The sequence below is a fragment of the Phalangium opilio genome, unplaced genomic scaffold (genome assembly GCF_054372755.1).
Source record: "Phalangium opilio isolate 3A_F unplaced genomic scaffold, DU_Popi_V2 ptg000003l_1, whole genome shotgun sequence".
Lineage (NCBI taxonomy): Eukaryota > Metazoa > Arthropoda > Arachnida > Opiliones > Phalangiidae > Phalangium > Phalangium opilio.
The window spans coordinates 3,200,396-3,219,902 of NW_028324145.1; the positions used below are offsets into that span (position 1 = coordinate 3,200,396).

General features: G+C 43.6%; 1 protein-coding gene across 1 annotated transcript in view; it reads right to left on the minus strand.

Annotated features, from left to right (window-relative positions):
* Positions 1-19,507, minus strand: part of shot (dystonin-like protein short stop) — a 156,196-nt gene that overhangs the window by 15,640 nt on the left and 121,049 nt on the right. The window contains exons 21-28 of the mRNA XM_089834673.1: positions 4,345-17,892; positions 3,209-3,355; positions 2,860-3,084; positions 2,616-2,729; positions 1,804-2,526; positions 836-1,670; positions 407-490; positions 76-308 (exon numbers count right to left, since the gene is read on the minus strand). Coding sequence (XP_089690799.1) covers positions 76-308; positions 407-490; positions 836-1,670; positions 1,804-2,526; positions 2,616-2,729; positions 2,860-3,084; positions 3,209-3,355; positions 4,345-17,892 — 15,909 coding nt within the window. The remainder of the gene's footprint in view (positions 1-75; positions 309-406; positions 491-835; positions 1,671-1,803; positions 2,527-2,615; positions 2,730-2,859; positions 3,085-3,208; positions 3,356-4,344; positions 17,893-19,507) is intronic.

Sequence of the window (19,507 nt, forward strand, 5' to 3'; positions counted from 1 at the left end):
AGCGACTGCATTTATATTCAAACTAACCCGTGTTCCAATTCTATATACAGTGCTGTCTAACAAGACACTACTTACCCTGAGAATCTGGAGAAACTTTTCAGCTTGTTCCCTGGAAACTGGCAATGTGTCTTTTGGCATCTGTCGTTCTTTGGCTTGTACGAAAGCCGAAAGGATTTTCAACGTCTCAAAGTGACGTTTGATGTCTTCAGAGAGCGTGTCAATCTCTTGTTGGCGATCGTTCAACTTAACGCCAATCATATGGTATCGATTGTTAATTTCGGACAACTGCTGCTGAATGGGACTAATGTCTAAAAATAAGACGCCGTCATGAAAGACGATTAATTTTAGGTATATTTACGAATGGACACTAAGATCTAATTTTGAAAAAGTGGTAAAGGAAAAATACCATCTAATCCACCAAAGTTATCACTGGAGTTCCTACGACTACTAAAACCGCTAGATATGCTGCTCAGTGGACTTTGGGTCTTGCCTTTAAACGGGGAAACATTAAGTAAAGATGCCAAAAATATTTGAACAGCGGCGAAGAGAAAATTTGGAAATAAAGCTAGTTTTTCTAGTTAAAAGCATAGCCAAAAAGCTATTACAAGAAGTTTTCAAAGCGACTTTAAGTAATATCATAAGTACATATATATTTCGTAAGAAAGGCACTTAAATATTAAAGCCTACACTGGGATCACTCCACAATCGGCCCTCAGTAACCAGTGTCACTCCCACGAAACTAATACTATTACGATAACACATTTTAAGCGACAGACAGCAACCAAAGACCAAAAGAAGGCATAAAGTGATTTGCGCTATCAACATTGGTACTTACTGGGAGACATTTTTCTTGTAGGACTGGATGGTGTGGTTACGGTTGAAGCTTTCTTAATGGGGCTACTTGCTTTGCGCCGCGGACTTTCGCCTCTCAACATAGCGTCGTAGTTATTTCCCAAATCATTCACTTTGTCGATAGTAATGGCATAGTCCGTATGCTCCTTGACGAGAGCTTTCACTTCAACTGCCTGTTTCCTCAGAACCTCCTTCTCAACAGCGACCGTGTCTAGGTTATCAACCTTAGTTTCCATACTGTTCAGCCATTCCAGGACCTTGGCTCGAAGTTGCTTATAGGCGTTCAGTTGTTCCGCTCTCTGCTTACTAATGTTCTGCTTATCAGCGAGAATGTCGCCCAATTCTTTCCATAATTGCTCGAGCTGTTTCAGCTTTTCTTTAATGCCGGTTGTATCAGTGACGTCCCGTTTCGAAACCAAGTTACGCCCAGTTCTTAGCAATTCTTCGAAATCTTCCTTTTTGGAGTTTCTCTGGTTCATGGCGTCTTCCATGCGGGCGGCAAACGCGTCCAAATCAGTCTGGGACAGTTCGCGAGCCTCGATGGTTTCAGTCATGGTTATGAACCAAGCGTCGAATCGTGTTACGCGTTGTTCGAATATTTCGAGAGAGCTCGAAACATCTTCGAGAAGTTCGCCGCGTTTGCTGACTTTCTCATTAACCTTCTCAAAACGGGAGTTGAGATCCTTTAGTTTTGTTTCGACTTTCTTGGCCAGTCTCTGGTTAGAACTGCTCATAAGTTCTCGGGAAGAGACATTCAAAGCTTCTATACTCGGTTTTTGGCTGTCGAGTTCAGACTGGAGTATTTTGTACTCGTGGTACTATAAACAAAAAATTATTTAAACAGATTAACTTTGCGATTAAGCAAGAGGATTTCTTGTCACAAGCATTAATTGCACACACTGACACTCTCCTGACATTACACAAACGTTTTATAAAATTGGTAGTACATACCTGTTCGTCCAATCTCTCTCTAATGAGACTGACTGGTTTGCTTTGGTTTCGAACGCTAGTTTCGATATCATCCAACCACTTGAGTAATCGGTCCAAACTGTCCTGAATATCTTGGCAATGAACTAGAGCTTGTTGCAAATCGTTACTTCGTTCAGTAATATCGGTGAGTATCCTTTGATACTCTGTGTCCAATCGTCGAACCGTGTCCTCGATGGCTTGGAGTTCCGAGCGACTGACGTCCGTACCTTCCAGGCTTTCCAAAAGGATCTTGGCCGATAATCTAACGTTTTCAATCAGTCTTCCTTGACTAACTACGTCAATGTGAAGCGCCTTCAGTCGGTCTAATTGCTCCTGGACAGTTCGGAGGTCAGTTCCGACTGGTTCATCCATAAGTTTCTTGACGTTTTTCCTAGCTTCTGCTAACCAGGCATTGGCCTTTTCGACGCAGTCCATGTAATGACGTTGTTTGTCGCCGATGGTCGAAATTCGGTCACTGAGTCGGTTGACCCTGTTCAATAAGTTTTGGTACGCGATAGTGACTTCGGACACTTTCGTTTTGACAGTTCCGTCGGTGAATTCGATGTGGGACAGTCTTCGAGGTAGATTTGTACGGAAATCATTTAGGCCCCTGAGGAATTCCTTCGACTCGTCGAGGAATTTCTGGGCTGCCATTGTGATGAAACGGAGATCAGCTTGGTGAGATATGACATCGCTCACGAAAGACTGAAATGAAATTACAGTGGCAAGGTTAAGAACACGTTCCTTTGAAATAATAATTTTAAACACTTAAAGTATATGCATTAGTTAAAGACCTTTGTAATTTCCGCATTAACTTTCTGGCCACTTAAGTCGCCAAGACTGCGCTCCTTTTCAACCAACGTGTCTTGAGCAGCGTTTATCCAGCGGATAAAGTTTTGTAGTTCAGACTGAAATTAAAATTGTAAAAATTGCTATTAACGTAAATTGAAGGGAGAAACAAGACAATTCCTAGAATGTTTATTGTATTCCCCGATATTAAAAAGAGAAATTTATAGTTGGTTAAAGATTGACACTTACCGAGAACTTTTGTAATTCATCCATGGCACTAGTGAGAAGATGGTGAATTTTGTCAGCATGGGACACCGTGGAATCGTATCTTTTCTTGACTGCATCGGCCTCTTTTTGAAGCTGTTGAATCTCCTCATTGCTGAGGACATCTTGGCCTTGTTGTACAAGTTGGCGGACATTGTCCAAGGTTGTCAGAACTGGTTTCTGGTTGTCATCCAGATTTTCCCTGATAGCCTGATAGGGAATAAAGAAAACATAGAAAAATGAGCGCGACAAATAGGGCGAAAATGATGCCTCTTATTTCTAGATGTACATAAGTGATTAAGAATAAGCGCAAATTTTAAAAGTAGTTCTTTACCTTGGCTTCGAGTATTTGATGTTGTAGTTTTGAAACGTCCTCCTGTACTGCTCCAATTTCAGCCAATCGCTGTTCGACTTCGGATAACCAAATGACAAGTTTGCTGAGGCTATCATTGCAAATCTTGTATTTTTCTTCAACCGCCATCTAAAACCGCAAAGAAAAACCCCAAAAATGGGCCACAAAAATGTTATTTGCATTCTCAAATTTTCCACATTAGTCGACTGATTATTAATTAAATTTTGATTAATTAAGAGCCTAAGTTTATAAATTAAGATAATAAATTTTGTAAATTATTATTATTAATTACATTAATTTCGAAAACAGAAAATTAAATTTTGTAAAAAATAGTTTGTCTAAGATTGAAATATGTAAGTTACTTGAAGAAGAGAAAAATCGATGATAAGGAATAGAAGAGATACGTTTTTGGATGAGCTCATCACCCATGCATTTAGTCAACAGCTGCGTCTTAATTACCTTTTGAGTTAATTAGAAAAGCGCCACAACCAACTACTACCCAAGAAAAGGAGAGAAAGAGAGATATCTAATAAACTAATACCACCTTTTAATTGGGGCCTGGAAAATTACACTTCTAGTCAACTTTGTTTGACTTTAATTTAACATCAATTTTCCAAGCTCATGTATGACATCATAGCACTAAGCTGATGATGGATCATTAAAAGGTGACATCGTCAATTTAAAAGAAAGTTGCTAAACTTTGTAGAGCCAGAATACCACCTCCACGCGAAGTAAAAAAAATTTTAAGCTAATTTAAATGCGCTATTTCGTTCAGTTTCGATTGTAACATTTTCGGGAATGTTTGGGAAAATTATCGGGCTTGCATCTAAAACTCAATCACGAAGGAATTCAATATTCGGGGTAGAATTTCATAAACTCAAAAAGCTTCGGTCGGGATGTGAGGGAATTGTTTCAGCCATTCATCCGTAGCGACTATAGCTTCACGAAATTTTTTTAAAATTTGTCTTTCCTGGTTTCCCAGCAAATACCAGAAGCGGCGATCAAATATTTCGAGGGTATGTCCGGGATTTAAAGCCCCAGTCTCCTTTTTGGCGAGGAATCAGGCTCGCAACAGGGTGCGCAAAGACATGGTGGGTGGCCTTAACCGCGAATCTTACCCTGGCTTCAGCGGGAATGAGTAAACCGTCGTTAAGGGCTCGAAGGAGGTCAATTCGTTTGCCCGAATCAGGTTGTTCGATTAGGACACCACCTCCGGCGTCCAAGACACCGTTTTCGATGGCCTGGTGAATGGTTAGAACGTTTCCGGACCCCGGTTGACGGACTACGGTCGTTGTGGGATCCAACAGACCAGCGTCTAGCGCTTGTTTCAAGGTGAGACTAGTCTCTGTAAAAGGGTTACTAAAGCAACCCGTCCCCGGATCGTACAAGCCGTATTCCAGAGCTTCGAGTAGGGATAAGGGATTTCTCGGGGTAATTAGGAGATTGGCATCCATGGCACCTCCCAGAGTTAAGATTTGACCGCTGGACGAGTTTAAAAACGTACCTTTGTCGGGGTCTATCAATTTCTTATCAAACGCCGCGTTTAAGCTAAAGAACCGTTTAGTGGATTGACATTTCATGACGGCTGAAGTTCCGTCAAGGAAACCGAATTTAACCGCCTCTCTTAAGTTCATAAGATCGTTGGATTGAGTGTCTTTAAACAGGGAAGTTACAAGGTCCAATTGACATCTACGAATACCTTCATCAAGGGTCACGGGTTCTCTTAGGAAAATTATAGTTCCCTGGTCGAATATAATGGTCAGCGTATGGGCTTTACCGGTTGACCTATCGATGACAACTTTCTTTTTGATGTCCAGGATTCCTTCCTTCACCGCTTGACGTATACTTAGGAATCTTCCGGAAGCCGGGTCTTTGATCATGGCAGATTCAGGGTCGATTAGCTCGTTTGTAATGGCTTCTTCCAAAGTACATTCGACCGAGGTTCTGGGGTCAACGAATGTACCCTTCGTAAAATCGATGGACCCTCGTCTAACCGCTTGTTGGAACGTCAGTGGTTTTTCGCAAGTCACGAGTAATTTTCGACTAAACGCCGCGGGAATCGGGATTTTTTTGTCAGTTACGGGGTCTTTAACTACGCCCCTATATGGATCTATGATATTGTCGTCCATGGATACGCGTAACGACTTGTAAACGCCGGAGGAAGGATCAACGAATGCAGCCGTTTGGCCATCTATAACCCCGTGTTCTATGGCCTGTTCCAAATCTAACTGATCACCCACAGTAGGATCCGTAAATTTACCGGTTTCCCGGTTAAATAAATTCATTTGTACCGCGGCGTCTTCCAAGGAATATGGCTTATTACCACTTACGATTAAACCGCGATCTACGGCTTCGAGTAAATTAATTTTCGCACCGGTATCTAACTCCGTGTAGGAACCTTCTTGGATATTCAATAGTTTCATTTTAGCCGCTTCGGGAATTTTGAAAAATTTACCCGATGCTTTATCTCGAATAATAGAGGTCTCGGGGTCAACTACGCTTTCTTTAACGGCTTCCTCGATTGATAAACGTCGCCCCAAAGTGGGGTGAATTATTTGACCAGTTCGGGCGTCGTACAAGCCAATATTTATGGCGTCATACAATGGGAAGGCCCCCTCAATATCGACAATGAACCCGCATTCCAAAGCTACGTTTAAAGGTATTTCTACCCCGTGATAGAGAACTTTGAAAGTACCCATTCTCCTGTCAATAACGCCGGCGCGTACCGTCTCGACTAAAGACATTAATTTACCAGCACTTTTATCCCAATAACAAGGCAAATCGGGGTCAATTACGAAACGCCGGATGGCTTCGTGTAAAGTGATAGTTCTTCCCGTATTTGGGTCCGTGAATTTACCAGTATTTTCGTCGTAGAGGCCTAACTGTATCGCTTTTTGAATTGACAAGGCTTTTTTGCTTTCCATTAAGAGCCCGTGATCTAAAGCTTGAACTAAGGATAGCCTGCGCCCGCCCTCCTGTATGACTTCGGCGGTTTGCGAATCTACAAGTCCCGCCAAAGCACCTTCCGATATCGACATCTTTTTTAAGAACCCTGAATGAGTGTCCTTAACGTGCACCGACTCTGGGTCTATCAACTTGCGGTCTATCGCTTGAGCTAGGGTTATCTTTTCCCCAGTAATCGGGTCTAAGAATAGCCCGCTATCTTGTAAGTAAACTCCTTTTTGAATGGCTTCTTTCAATTTCAGAGGTTGTCTAATTTCTACGAGTAGCCCATTTTCAAAAGCTAATGCGAAATTAAGAGTTTTGTCTTGACCAATTTTAACGGTACCTTCCTGGCAATTAACCACCCCACTATCTATAGCTTGGACAAATGTTAAAATATCACCGGTTGTTTCCTCAATGACTAAAGTCGAACCTGGGTCAATAAACCCTGTTTTAATGGCCCGATCTATGGGTAACTTTTCACAGGTTTCTGGGTTGATTATGGTACCAGTTTTGGGGTCGTAAAAACCCTTGTAAATCGCTTCGGGCAATGAGAAACGTCTTTTTGCTGGGATTATTAAACCGCGTTCCATGGCATCGTATAAATTCAATTCGGCGCCAAGTGTTGGATCGGTCACCATACCGGTGGTAGGGTTAACGATACCGACATCCAGGGCCCGATTTAGGGTTAAGATATCACTAGATCTGGGGTCTTTAACAGTTAACGCGTTTCTGTCTATCCAACCACGTTTCATGGCTACTTTCAAAGTGACTCTTTCCCTGGTATTGGGGTCTAACATGAGACCAGAATCAGCGTCGTATCTTCGAAGTTCTAACGCTTCTTGTAGGGACCAGGGGAATTTACCATTTATAAGAATTCCCTTTGCCAAGGCGTTGTCTAAACTCACGGGTGAGGGATACATAACTAAACCGCGCTGGGGATCAACTAGACCGATTTTAATCGCGTCTTTAAGGGTCAATAAGCTATCACTGCGGCTGTCCTTAACCCTTACGGAATCCATGTTCAAAAACTCGCACTCAATACCTTCCTCCAACGTTAGTTCTTTGCCAGTCGCTGGGTCGAAAAACAACCCTTTTTTAGGGTCGTATAGCTTATTAACAATCGCGTCGATGATCGATCTAAGGGGTCGATTGGTTACAATTAGTTTTTTAGCGATGGCCGCGTCGAAACTATGAGGTTTATTGGTGGAGACTTCAACTACTTTGCCGCCTTTGACATCAACTAGTTTCTTATCTATGGCGTCTTTTAAAGGTACATATTTTCCAGTTTTAGTGTTCTTGATGGCGGTGATGCTCGGATCAACTAAGCCTCGGTCGATCGCTTGAGATATATCCATGGTTTGTTTGGTCACGGGATCCGAGATGGTGCCGGCTTTGGCGTTATAATGTCCCCGTAAAACTAACGATTCTAAGGAGACCGGATGTCGACTAACGACCAATAAACCTCGTTTAAAAGCGGTTCCTAAAGTGATTTGCTGCCCAGTGAGGGGGTGAAAATAAAGATTTCGGTGAAGGTCGACTAAACCCGATCGAGTCGCCTCTTTAACCGTCACTAAATCGTGGACTTTGGGGCTGTAGAAAGAGACGGATGACGGGTCGATTAAATTGGTGTCGAGGGCACGCGATAAGGGGACGAAGATACCAGTGGTTTTCTTGCAAACACCGACTTTATCCAAATCGAATTCGTTTTCTTCTATGGCCGTTTGTAATGTCATGGACTTGGGTACTGACGTAACGATTTTCGCGCCTTCTATAGCTAACAAACCTCGTTGGCTCGCTTGGAAAAAGGGTGTACGTTCACCGGTTGACGGGTTAAAGTATTCCCCGGTTAACTCGTTAACTAACCCTTCCCGCATGGCTTCGTCTAAGGTAAGGCTATCTCCAGTAACTGGATGTACTACTTTAATAGCGTCACCGGGGATTAATCCTAAGGTTACTAACTCAATAAAGGTGGCGCGTTCACCTGTCAACGGGTTAAGTAAAGTTTCCGTATTTGGGTCGTAAAAGCCTCTATCGGCGGCGCAATTCGCACTCAAGCGATCGGTAGTTGTTATAGTAGTAGAAGTAGGAGGAAAAGTAGTAGGAATAGTAGTAGTTATAGTAGAATGAGAAGGGGTAATTTCTTCGGGCTCTACCTGTAACTCTATCATCTCGGGTAGGGTCACTTCGGTTCGGCTCTGAATTTCAATCAGAGATTCCAAAGTGACCTTTGACTTCTCGATGGCGTCGCGTAAAAGTCGGCGACCGCAACGGGGTATATCGACGTAGCAATTATCAGCGTTGACTACTCCGGTTTCGAGCGCGTTACGTAGACGAAGCTGTTGACCAATCATGGGCGGCGCTTCCACCTCCTGTCTTACCTCCGTGTACTTAATGATTTTAATTTCAGTGTGTTCTTGTTTTCGCGATACGAGTTCCACGGTTGGTGGTTCCCGACTAACAACCATTTCCTTGCTGGGGGACGATCGTTTTTCGGAGGTTGACTGCATGGTAGCTAGTTCTAGAATAGAGCTTCCTTCTCGCGACTGCACGATTGTCGTTTGACTCGTTTCTTTAACAGGAGAGGACGAAGAGGTTTCGCTAGTTACAACCGTCTTAGAAGTACGAAGACTCGTTTTTGATGGCGATGTCTCCAAGGAATCTGGTCGTTTCACCTCCGGTTTTAACGGAGAACCTTCTTTGCTTGAAACCTTCTTTTCTCTAGTTTCTTTGATCTCAACCGTAGCTTTAGATGTCAAAATGGGAGATGTTTCTCGGGATGTTTTGGTATCGAGAGAACTTTCGAGGAGAGTAGTTTTGGTTGGCGATGTTTCCCGACTGGTCACCTTGCCTGTTTCTCGGGATGTTTTGGTATCGAGAGAACTTTCGAGGAGAGTAGTTTTGGTTGGCGATGTTTCCCGACTGGTCACCTTGCCTGTTTCTCGGACTTCAACAGTTTTACTGGTGACCGATGATGTCGTCTTAATTGGGGAAGTTTCCCTTCTATTCACGACTTCGGTTGAAACGGAAGTTTTAGTTGGCGACGTTTCACGACTGGTTACTTTCCGCTCCTTGGTCTCATTAACCTCCACAGTTTTCGAGGATGATGAAATGGAAGTCGAAGTTTTAACCGGGGTACTTTCCCTTGATTTCGACTCCTTCCTTTCGGTAACTTCCGTGATGGTCTTAATTGGAGAAGTCTCTCGACTGGTAACTTTGCCCTTGTCATCTCTGCTTTCGTTTACCTCAACTGTCCTGGTGGTAACCACAGATGTCTTAACTGGACTAGTTTCTCGAGACGTTTTTCTCTCGATAACTTCCGTTACCGAAGTCTTAGTGGGAGAAGTGGTTTCTCTGATGGTAGACTTACCACCTTTAACCTCTTTGATTTCAGTAATCTCAACAGTGGATTTTGATGCGGTCTTAGTTGGTGAAGTACGATCTCGATCTCGATCTCGTTTGTCCTTAGTGGTTTCAGTGATTTCGGAAACAACGGTTTTGGTAGGTGATGTTTCCCTACTAACAACGCGACCTTTCTCGTCCCTGCTTTCTTTGACTTCGACTTTTGAGGAAGTGACAATAGTTTTGGTCGGGGAGCTCTCTCTGGATTTTGATTCTTTAGTTTCAATAACTTCCTTGACGATTGTTTTCGTGGGCGAGGTCTCTCTGCTAACTACTCTTCCCTTTTCGTCTCGGGTTTCCTTGATTTCAACCGATGTTTTGGATGTTACCACGGATGTCTTAGTTGGAGAGACGTCCTTAGTGGTTCTGGATTCCTTCCTCTCTTTGATTTCAACACTTTCTTTAACTGGGCTTGTTCGAGGCGTGGTTTCCCGGCTAGATATTTTGACATCTTTGGATTCTCTGACCTCAACCGAAGATTTGGTGGAGGTTACAGACGTCCTACTGGTAGATGTTTTGGTGTCAGACACGTCTCTAGTCGAAGTTTTCGTTGGAGAAACTTCCTTCGTTACAATACTCTGAACGACATCAACGGATTTAGTAGGAGACGATTCTCTAGATATTCTAGATTCCCGTGATTCGACCATTTCTTTAACGGTTTTGCTGCTTCTAGTTGGTGAAGATTCCTTGGAGGTTACTTCTTTATTGTCCACCGTTTCGATGACGGATTTGTAATACGTTTTGGTAGGAGATGACTCCTTGGAAGTGATTTCCCGGTTATCAACAGCATCCCTTGAGGTAGTTACTGTTCTGATTGATTTTACAGGGCTACTCTCCTTGGAGCTGACTTCGATGGTCTCCTTTGTGGTTTTGACACTCGTTTTAGAAGGCGATGTCTCCTTGATGACTTTTTCTCGAACCTCTTTTCCTGGTTTCACGGTTTCGGTAACAGTTGTAGTGACAAGGGTTTCTCCCTCGCGACGTTGCGTCTCTTTTGTCTCGCTCTTTGTGGGAGACGGAGTACGCGATTTAACTGTAGTGGTGGTGGTTGCTGAGGGGGCGGCAGAGGACGAGGATGTTTTTTTGGAACTGGTAACGATCGTGGTAGTTGCCGAGGGGGCGGGAGAGGACGAGGAAGTCTTTTTGGAACTGGTAACGCTCGTGGTGGTACTCGAATACGTAGAGGATTCTTTCCTACTTTTCGAACTCTTCGAAGTAGCTTCGCTAATGGCAGACGCGACCGCCGCGCCGGCCAAAACAGGCGCGCCTAAAACCGCTATTAATCCGAGTTTGACCGCATCCGCGACGTTAACTCTCTTACCGGTCTTGGTATCAACCGTTTTGCCCGATTTCAAATCGATGGTGCCGCGGTCAATAGCGTCTTTCGTGGCAATGAAATTACCGCTCTCCGTATCGTAAATTTTCGCGTCTAAGTCTATCAAGTCTTTCTTAACGAGTTCTTCAAGCGTGACGTGTTTACCGGTACGCGGTTCGCGGAATTTCTGAGTTGTTTCATCGTATAAGTTCTCGCACGCGTACGTCAAGGTGAACTTGTGGGTTTGTGACGATTCCTCCTTATCCGCGGTTAGAACTCCCTGTCTTAATGCGTCCGAAATAGGGACAATTTTACCGGTCGAATCCGTGTACGTTTTGTCCTCCAGATTTATCAGACCGCGTTCGATGGCTTGCGAGAACGTCATGGGGAATGTTTCGGTTTTAATGACGATTTTAACAACACCTTTGGCTTCCGCTTCTTCAACAGTCATTATCTGTCCCGTCTTGATGTCCTTCACTTGATTCGAATTGATCATGATATACCCGGGTTCGGTTTCGATCGTACGCGACTCCGTTCGGGTCTGAATTGACGAGCTTATTGTGGAAGTTGTCACCCAACTGGGGGATACTTCCGTGATCATTTGGGATATGACGCTGCCTCGCGTTGTAATGGGACCAACTTGAAGTAATCCCGTTTCTACAGCGGACGTTATCGGGATGGGCTTTCCGGTTCGTGGATGGCGAATAGTTCCGGTAGCAGTGTCGATTAATCTTTGTTCAATAGCATCGGTCAATGTGATACTCTCGGAGGATACGGGGTAAGGTAAAGTCATAATTAAACCCTTTTCAATCGCGTCTTGGATGGCAATTTTCTTATTAGTTACTGGGTGAATATATTCCTTCGATGCCAAACTGACGATACCGTGTTGAACGGCAACGGGGAAAGTAGGTCCAAGTAAAGCAGTTTCGGTGGAAGGTCGTTTCGGTGTTTCGAAAAGTTTATGTTTTTGTGAAGCTTCGTATAGTGAGGCTTTCCCGTTTGGTAGCTGAACGGTGGAAGTGGTTCGGTCAATGACTCCTTTCTTGATGGCTTCCTCCAGAGTTATTTTCTTCTTAGTGTCCGGTTCGGTCATTAACGACGAAGAATCGATGACGTCGCACATAATAGCTTCGTGGATGCTAAGTAAGGCCCCTGTTTCGGGGTGAATGATCTTGCTACTGACTTGGTCAAAGAGTCCCTGGGCGACGGCCTCAGGAATACTCAAAGTTCGACCAACTGGGATCAAAAGCCGTCCGCTTTGGCTGTCGAGCACACCGTTTTGTATGGCTTCTTTAATGGTTAATTTATCCCCTTTGGAAGGGTGAGTGATAACCCCAGCGTTTCCATCGATTAATTTCAAGTCAATGGCTTCCTCGAGACTTACTGGTTTACCATTCGGTCCCGACAATGTCTCGGCTTCGGTCAAAATCTTTGCAGTTTTCTCGTCAACGATACCGGCTTTAACGGCATCTTTCGAAGTAACCGCTTTCCTGCGTACTTTCTGCAAAACAATCGCTTCTCTCGCTGGAGCTTCCAATGTTTTCGCTTTACCGAAAGTGACTTCGAATTTTGGTTCGGCGATACCGACTTTCGAGGTTCGAGTTGTGACTTTAGTAGTCGATTTTTTCAGTAGTTCCATTCCTTTTTCGTCTATGAAACCTTTACTAACGGCTTCTTGGTAAGGTAATCTTTGTCCCGTACTTGGGTCGATGACCGTGATGTTAGTCCTGGTAGTTACGCCTTCTCCTCGGCGTATTTTCTGCGCAGTCTCTTCGTCTATGATGCCCTTTACTAAGGCTTTATCCAATGGTACCGACTCGCCAGTTTTTTCGTCCACTATAGCTATCGTAGATGAAACTTGACTCTTGGCTTCATCACCCCGTTTTACAACTTCGATAACTTGGTGGACAGCATCCTGATCAATAACACCCTTTTCCAAGGCTTCTTTAAGAGGCATGCGGTTACCGCTTGCGGGATCCGTTACCATTACAGACAAGCTTTGCATTACTTGCACGTTTTCGGTCGAAATACTTGCCGGGTTTTCACGAATGCTCGCGATCGATTTTTGTAAAGTGTCAGAGTCGATAAGGCCCTTTTTAACAGCATCCTCCAAATTCATGGACGCGATGCTTTCTAAGTCCGCGGCTCGTTCCGATTGATCTGTGGCTGTGGTTTTATACACGGCTTGACCACGAGTGCTGACAATTGTGGTAGCCTTTCCTGTGCTTTTCATGGCTTCCATAGCAGCCATGGTTGCAACAACGGGTGCGGCAGCCAGGACAATCAATCCAGTTTTAACTGCCTCTCCCAATGAGAATTTCTTTCCGGTCTTTTTATCCTGATACAATCCACTCTTCTTGTCAAGTAACCCCTTCTTAGCGGCTTCTTCAAGCGTTATATTCTTGCTAGCCGTCGGCTCTCGAATAACAAACAAATCAGGATCTACCTTTTTCGACTTGATGGCTGTTGTCAAATCCATTTTTTCGTCGGTGGTCTTGTTCCAAATCATCATATTTTCAGGGTCGAAATATAGATCAGGCGCAATTTCTATGTATTCAACGGATTGATAAGATACAGTCCTAGTTTCGGTGGTATATTCCGAAGGCGTTTCGGGCCGATATTCAGATTGCGATATTTGCAACACCTTCGAGCTCTGAGACGCACTTTGGCTCGACCGTTTAGAAGTGGATCTCTCTTCTAAAATTACGTATTTTTTATCGATAGCCTCGCGCATGGTTAGCTTAGTTTTCTTTCTAGAATCGCTATAATGTCCAGTTGGATCTAAAATACCTTTATCCAGCGCTTTCAATACGGTTAAAATTCGTTTAGTAACCGGTTCGACCACTTGAACGGAGGCAGGATTGACAATTTCCATTTTAATCGTTTCTTCGAATGAGACAAGTCGATCGGTCCCAGGGATGGTGAACATGCCACTATCCGGATCGAAGAACTTTTGCTCAATGGCTTCTTTCAAGTACCAGCCATCCGAAGGTAAATCCAAAACTTGGGTGTGTTTCTTAGTTACCACGGTGGTAATTAAAGTTTCGTCATAATCGCCACCACCGTTACTAATAGTTTGCCCTCCAGACTTTCGAATGGTTGTTTTCGACAAAATTGAGGAATCTTTAGTCGGGGATGGGGTTCTCGATTTCGGTTTCTGATCATCTTTTGGTTGGGCTGATTTAACATCATCCTTCTTAGGAGAGGACTGTCTAGCTTCTTCCTTCTTAGGCGACTGGGATTGTCTCTTGCTATCGTCTTTCTTAGGAGACGTAGGCTTAGACGTATCAATTACGTCCTTCTTACTGGTAACTGAAGATACCTCGCTAGTTTTAACGGTGGAAACAGTTTTACTGACCGTTTTAGTTGGCGAAGTACTGTCCCTTTTGGGTGATGAAGATTTGCTGAAATCCTTCTTAGTTTCGATTGTCTTCGAGACTGATGAAGGAAGGTCTTTATCCTGAATCACGGTAGTGCTAGTCTTGATGACAGTCTCTTTGGTAGGCGAAGGAGTACGCGATCTATCTCCGTTCTTCACGATGGTTGTCGATGAAGTCGTTGTGGTTGTTTTGGTCGGTGAGGTTTCCCGTGAGCCAATTAGAGTGCTACTCGAGGAAAAACTGCTGGAAAATTCGCGTCTCGACTCGGCTGAAGAACTGATTCGTGAGGTTTCCGAAACAGTTACGTCTTTTGAAGAGCGTTCCTTCATGAAGGAAGGGGTCCTGGGAATCGACGATGTGAATCCACTTTCGAAGGTGGATATACGCGACTCCATGGTGCTGGTATCCTTGCTTGGCGAAGGAGATCTATCCTTTATGGGAGATGGCGATCGTTCCCTTTTCGGAATTGAGGAAGTAACTTGGCGAGTGGATTCAAAAGTCGAACTGAATGTAGATTCGCTTTTAACCGAGACGTCTTTTTGGGGCGAAGTTGATCTCTCTTTAATAGTAGTCGAAGTAGTTCTTTGTTGTTCGAGTACGGGGGCCACCGAGGCCAAGTCCTTAGTGGGAGAAGGCGTGCGTTCCTTATTCAACGAAGGCTTTCTGTCTTTTGTCGGAGTGGGAGCCCGTTCTTTAGTCGGGCTCTTTTCTCGTTTAGGCGTGGTCGGAGTCGAGGATTCTTTCGTGACTGCTTTCTCCTTCTTTGGACTAGTAGGAGGCGACGTCACATCCTTCTTCGTAGGCGAAGGGGTTCTTTCTTTCGCGCCGGGCGAAGGTGGACTGGTTGTTACGCGGGTCGTTTTAGAGGTCGGCGGTGGTGAGGTTTGTCTGCTTCCCACGTTCGTGTCGACTGTTCTAGTAACTTCTCTCTCTTTGGAGGACACCACCCTCGTAACGGTACCGGTACTAACCACTTCGCTCGAATGAGTGCTGGATGTCTTTCTAAGCACGGTACTAATCTCTTTAGAGGGCGAACTATCTTTCGTGGGTGATTTTGCCCTTTCCCTCTTTGGCTTTTCAGGCGGTTCGTCTTTCTTACTAATCGAGGGTGACCTTGTTTTCGTAGTAGGCGAGGGCGTCTTATCTTCATTACTATCTTTATCGCTAGGAGATCTCTGCGGCGATTTCGTGGTGCTCTTGCTCCTTATCGGAGGCGTGGGCGCTTTATCATTGATCTCGAATGAGTCGGTACTGATTTTATTGACAGAATCTATTATTTCGGATCGGCTAGATCTACTAACGCTTGACGATGAAAATGAGTTCACCGCCGATCCGCCTTCGGAATTGGTAGAGGATTCTCGAACAGTCTTGACGGTTCTCTTGGTGACAACAGGCGGAATTGAGGTTGTGGTTCTAACGGGGGGTAAAGAATCAGCGGGCCATTCGCTAGATAGAACTAACACACCACGTTTGACAGCTTCATCTATGGATATAATTTCACCCGAATCGGGCATTTTAAATGTGCCGTCATCACTAACCAGGCCCCTTTTCATGGCATCCTGGAAGGTTACTTTGACGTCAGACGTCGTTCCGTGGGTTGTAACTGTGACGTAACGCGTCACCGTTTTCGTGACCGTGGCCATGGTGACGGTAATATTCAAAATTCCCTTGAGCGTCGCAGCGCCTTCGGGGGTGATGAGTCCCTTTTGAACGGCTTCATTCAAAGGCACAGTTCGTCTGGTTTTTGGGTCTTTTAAATGTCCCAACTTATTATCGATAATTCCTTTACAGACCGCTTCTAAAACTGTCATCTCTTTTCCCTTGTCGTCCTTGACCCCTATTATCTTATCGAGTATGTCGAAAATTTGTGGTTGAATAAAACCCTGGGACACCGCGTCGGGTAGGCTTAATTGTTTGCCGGTGGCAGTGTTATTAAATTTCTTTGTGTTCAAGTTAATTATTTTCTTAGAAACGGCTTCGTTGAAAGAAATGTACTGACCGGTTGTGGGGTCCTTGACCCCTTCGATATCGAATATCTTCTTAGAGCAAACGGAAGTGATGTATCCTTTATGGACAGCTTGGATCAAGTTGATTTTTTGACCGGTCGATTCGTCGTGGAATAAGCCATCCGGGGATAAAACGCCGCGGGACATGGCTTCCGCCAAAGACAATAATTCTTGGGTAGTGGGATGAATTATGCATTTAGATTCCGAATTCAAAATACCTTTGGCTATGGCCTCGAGTAAGCTTAATTTCTTATGACTGACGGGATCGGTGATACGGCCGTGTTCGTCCAACATGTTTTGTTCAAGTAAATCCTTCAGCGTCATTGGTCTAATAATCAAATTATTCTTAGCAGCTTCGGGGTATGTTAATCTCTCACGCGTCTTTTTGTTGACGTAACGACCGCTTTGTGGGTGAATCACCCCGGTCTTAATAGCGACCGGTATAGTTACAATATCTCCTGTTTGGGTGTTAACGATCTCCTTGGCGTTACCGTTAATTATTCCCTTCTTAATTGCCTCGTCAATTAGAAACTTTTCCCCCGTATCCTGATCCATGACGAGACCAGATTTCTCGTCGACCAAACCGCGTTCAATGGCTTCGTTTAGTAAAATACCGTTTTCTACGGCGTCCTCATCTTTCGGGCCTGTTTCGATGGCTCCTGATTTGAAGGCCTCGATCAAAGGCATTTCCTTGTTAGTTTTGGGGTCCCGGAAGGTTCCGTTGTCGAAATCGACTAGTTTCTTTTCGACGGCTTGGTCGAATGTCAGTCGTGACGCCGAGATAATTCGTTGGCTGACCAAATAATCCAATTTATCCGCTTTCAAGAAACCAAGGTCTACCGCCTCATCACCGGTGATGGGTTCACCCGATTTAGGATGGAGCAAAGTTCCACTTTCAAAATCGTACAAGTTCTTTCGCGCGGCGTCCCAAACACTAAGTTCTACGCCGTTATCCATAATACCGCACGGGGTACGCAATCTATTCACAGTGTCAGGGACAAACAATCCCTGATCTCGGGCATCTTCCAAACTTAACTTTTTGCCGGTCGCGAGATCAACGAACTGTCCCGATTTAAGTAACAAAGCTCCTTGTTTAATCGCGTCGCCTATGTTTAAACGCCCGCCAGTTTTGGTGTTTATCAAACACCGGTCTAGGTGCAAGGCGTTAACCGGCATTGCCGTTTCGTCCACCTTTTGCACGCGCCTGGTGCTGCGCACCTCGGTGAACGTCAGTGACGTTCCACTCATCGCGCTACGAGTGCCGGAGTCGGAATCGCGATTCGGAGACGCGAGGATATCGTCCAAGGACGTCGTGGGACGAGTTCTCGTGGGCGATCCGGCTTCGCCTCCTATCAGAGTTACCACCGAAGAGCTAAAGGAATCAGGGAGGGAAGAAGGAAACTGGTCCGCACCCCCCGACCCGATGAGTGTACGAGACGTGACGTAGCTAGTGTTTTCATCACTGGTCTCATTCTCACTAGACTCGCGCGGAGGCTGATGGAAGCTAGTATAAGCCCTCGCGGGCCATCCTTCTGCCGAAGAACCGGTAACCACCGTCTCCAAGGGCAGAGTGCGATAGGTCTTCGGTGTGATTGGTATCGCTCCCGCGACGGTCGTGTACTGAGGGGGTTTTGGTAGGGTTTGGGATAACAAATGGTTCGGAAAAAGTGCGTTTGTCGTACGAGGGAAAATCGGGGAGATGCCAATTTGGATTGTGTGAGAAACATAGGGAGGGAATTCCAAGGATCAAGATAATTATTATCATGGTAGAGAGAAAGTGGATAGAGGAGGAGGAAAGACGGATTGAGGAAAACAGAGAGAGAGGAAAGAGAGAAAAAAAGAAGAAAAAATAGAGTCAGACACCCAGCGAGAAATACTCAAACCAATTAAACAATTAAAAAGGACTATTAAAGTGAAATTTTAATTTTTTTAGACCCGTTTTAGTAATTTAGTTATTTGTCACACGTGACCGAGGGGTTGGTAACTCACTGTAATCATAGAATGGTTAACCCCTCGTTCGTGACTGAATTTATTCAAGCGTATTTTTACAGCGAATTTAAAGTTAATAGGCGCGCATTACGCGATTTTTAGAAAAGTTTTAATTTAGTTTTCACTTATAATATGTCCTTTATTATTCATGCAATTTTAATTTCAATTAATATTGACACAACACCTAACCATAGTCGGTTGCAGTCTTACAAGATATTAAATTCTGATGAAAAAATCAGATATTTAGTTTGCTTCTAAAACTGAAACCAACTATAGAAATGAGATTTAAAAAAATAAATTAATATAAAAACCGTGTACGCATTCGTTAAATTCATTCAGCATGCAATTTCGTGCCGTGATATTAGACTACGATAATAGTGGTGTTTGTAGTAATTTTTTTTAAAGGAAAGAATATTGAAAAAAATTGTGCCAAAAAAGGGGCACAATAAAAAAATTAAGTGTTTTTGATAGACGTGAAATTTTGAAATAAATTGTGTTTTTAGAATAATAGTGAATTTGATAGAAAAAGATTGAAAGGGAAAAAAGTGAATTTTGTTTTTATTTTTTTTTATCTTTTTAATTATCAAAAATCCCGGTGGTGCAAAAATATGGTGGTATGGATTTTGAAAAAAGGTGGAAAGGGTGTTACTAATTAACGCGAATAAAAAAATCTACCTTAAATGTAGAGGGTGTTTTAGGTGGGGGTGGAACGAATATCATACGTAAGTTACGAATGCGGTGTATTAAAATTAACACACAAATACAAAAAAAATAAAAAACGGCCGCCGAGTTTACGCGAGACCCGTACTTTATTTTCGTTTTAGCGCCACAAAAAGAAAATTCGCGCCCACACTTAAATTATGTAAAAGTACTTAAAAGGAAAAAGTGAAAATATTACGTTTCTTCAAAAACCCCCAAAAAGATTAGTTTTACATTCTTAGAAAATTTAGAAGAAAAAAATGTAGGTTTAAGGTTTTTAGTATCTTTAGTAACTTCGAGAAAAAATTTGCGTATTCATTTTACGTTCAAAATGTTAAGAACTAGTTTGCATTTGGTTACAACAAAAAAAAATATTCAAAAACGTTTCGTCATAAAACCACAAACTCCGAAAAACTCAACTCTCGATTTATTTATAATTTATTTCGACGTATTTTTCCTTCGAAGTAAAAGGATTAAAAACGAGTACCGCCAGAAGTATGACATAATTTTTATGGAAATAAAACCCAATTTTTAGTTACTTCCTTTT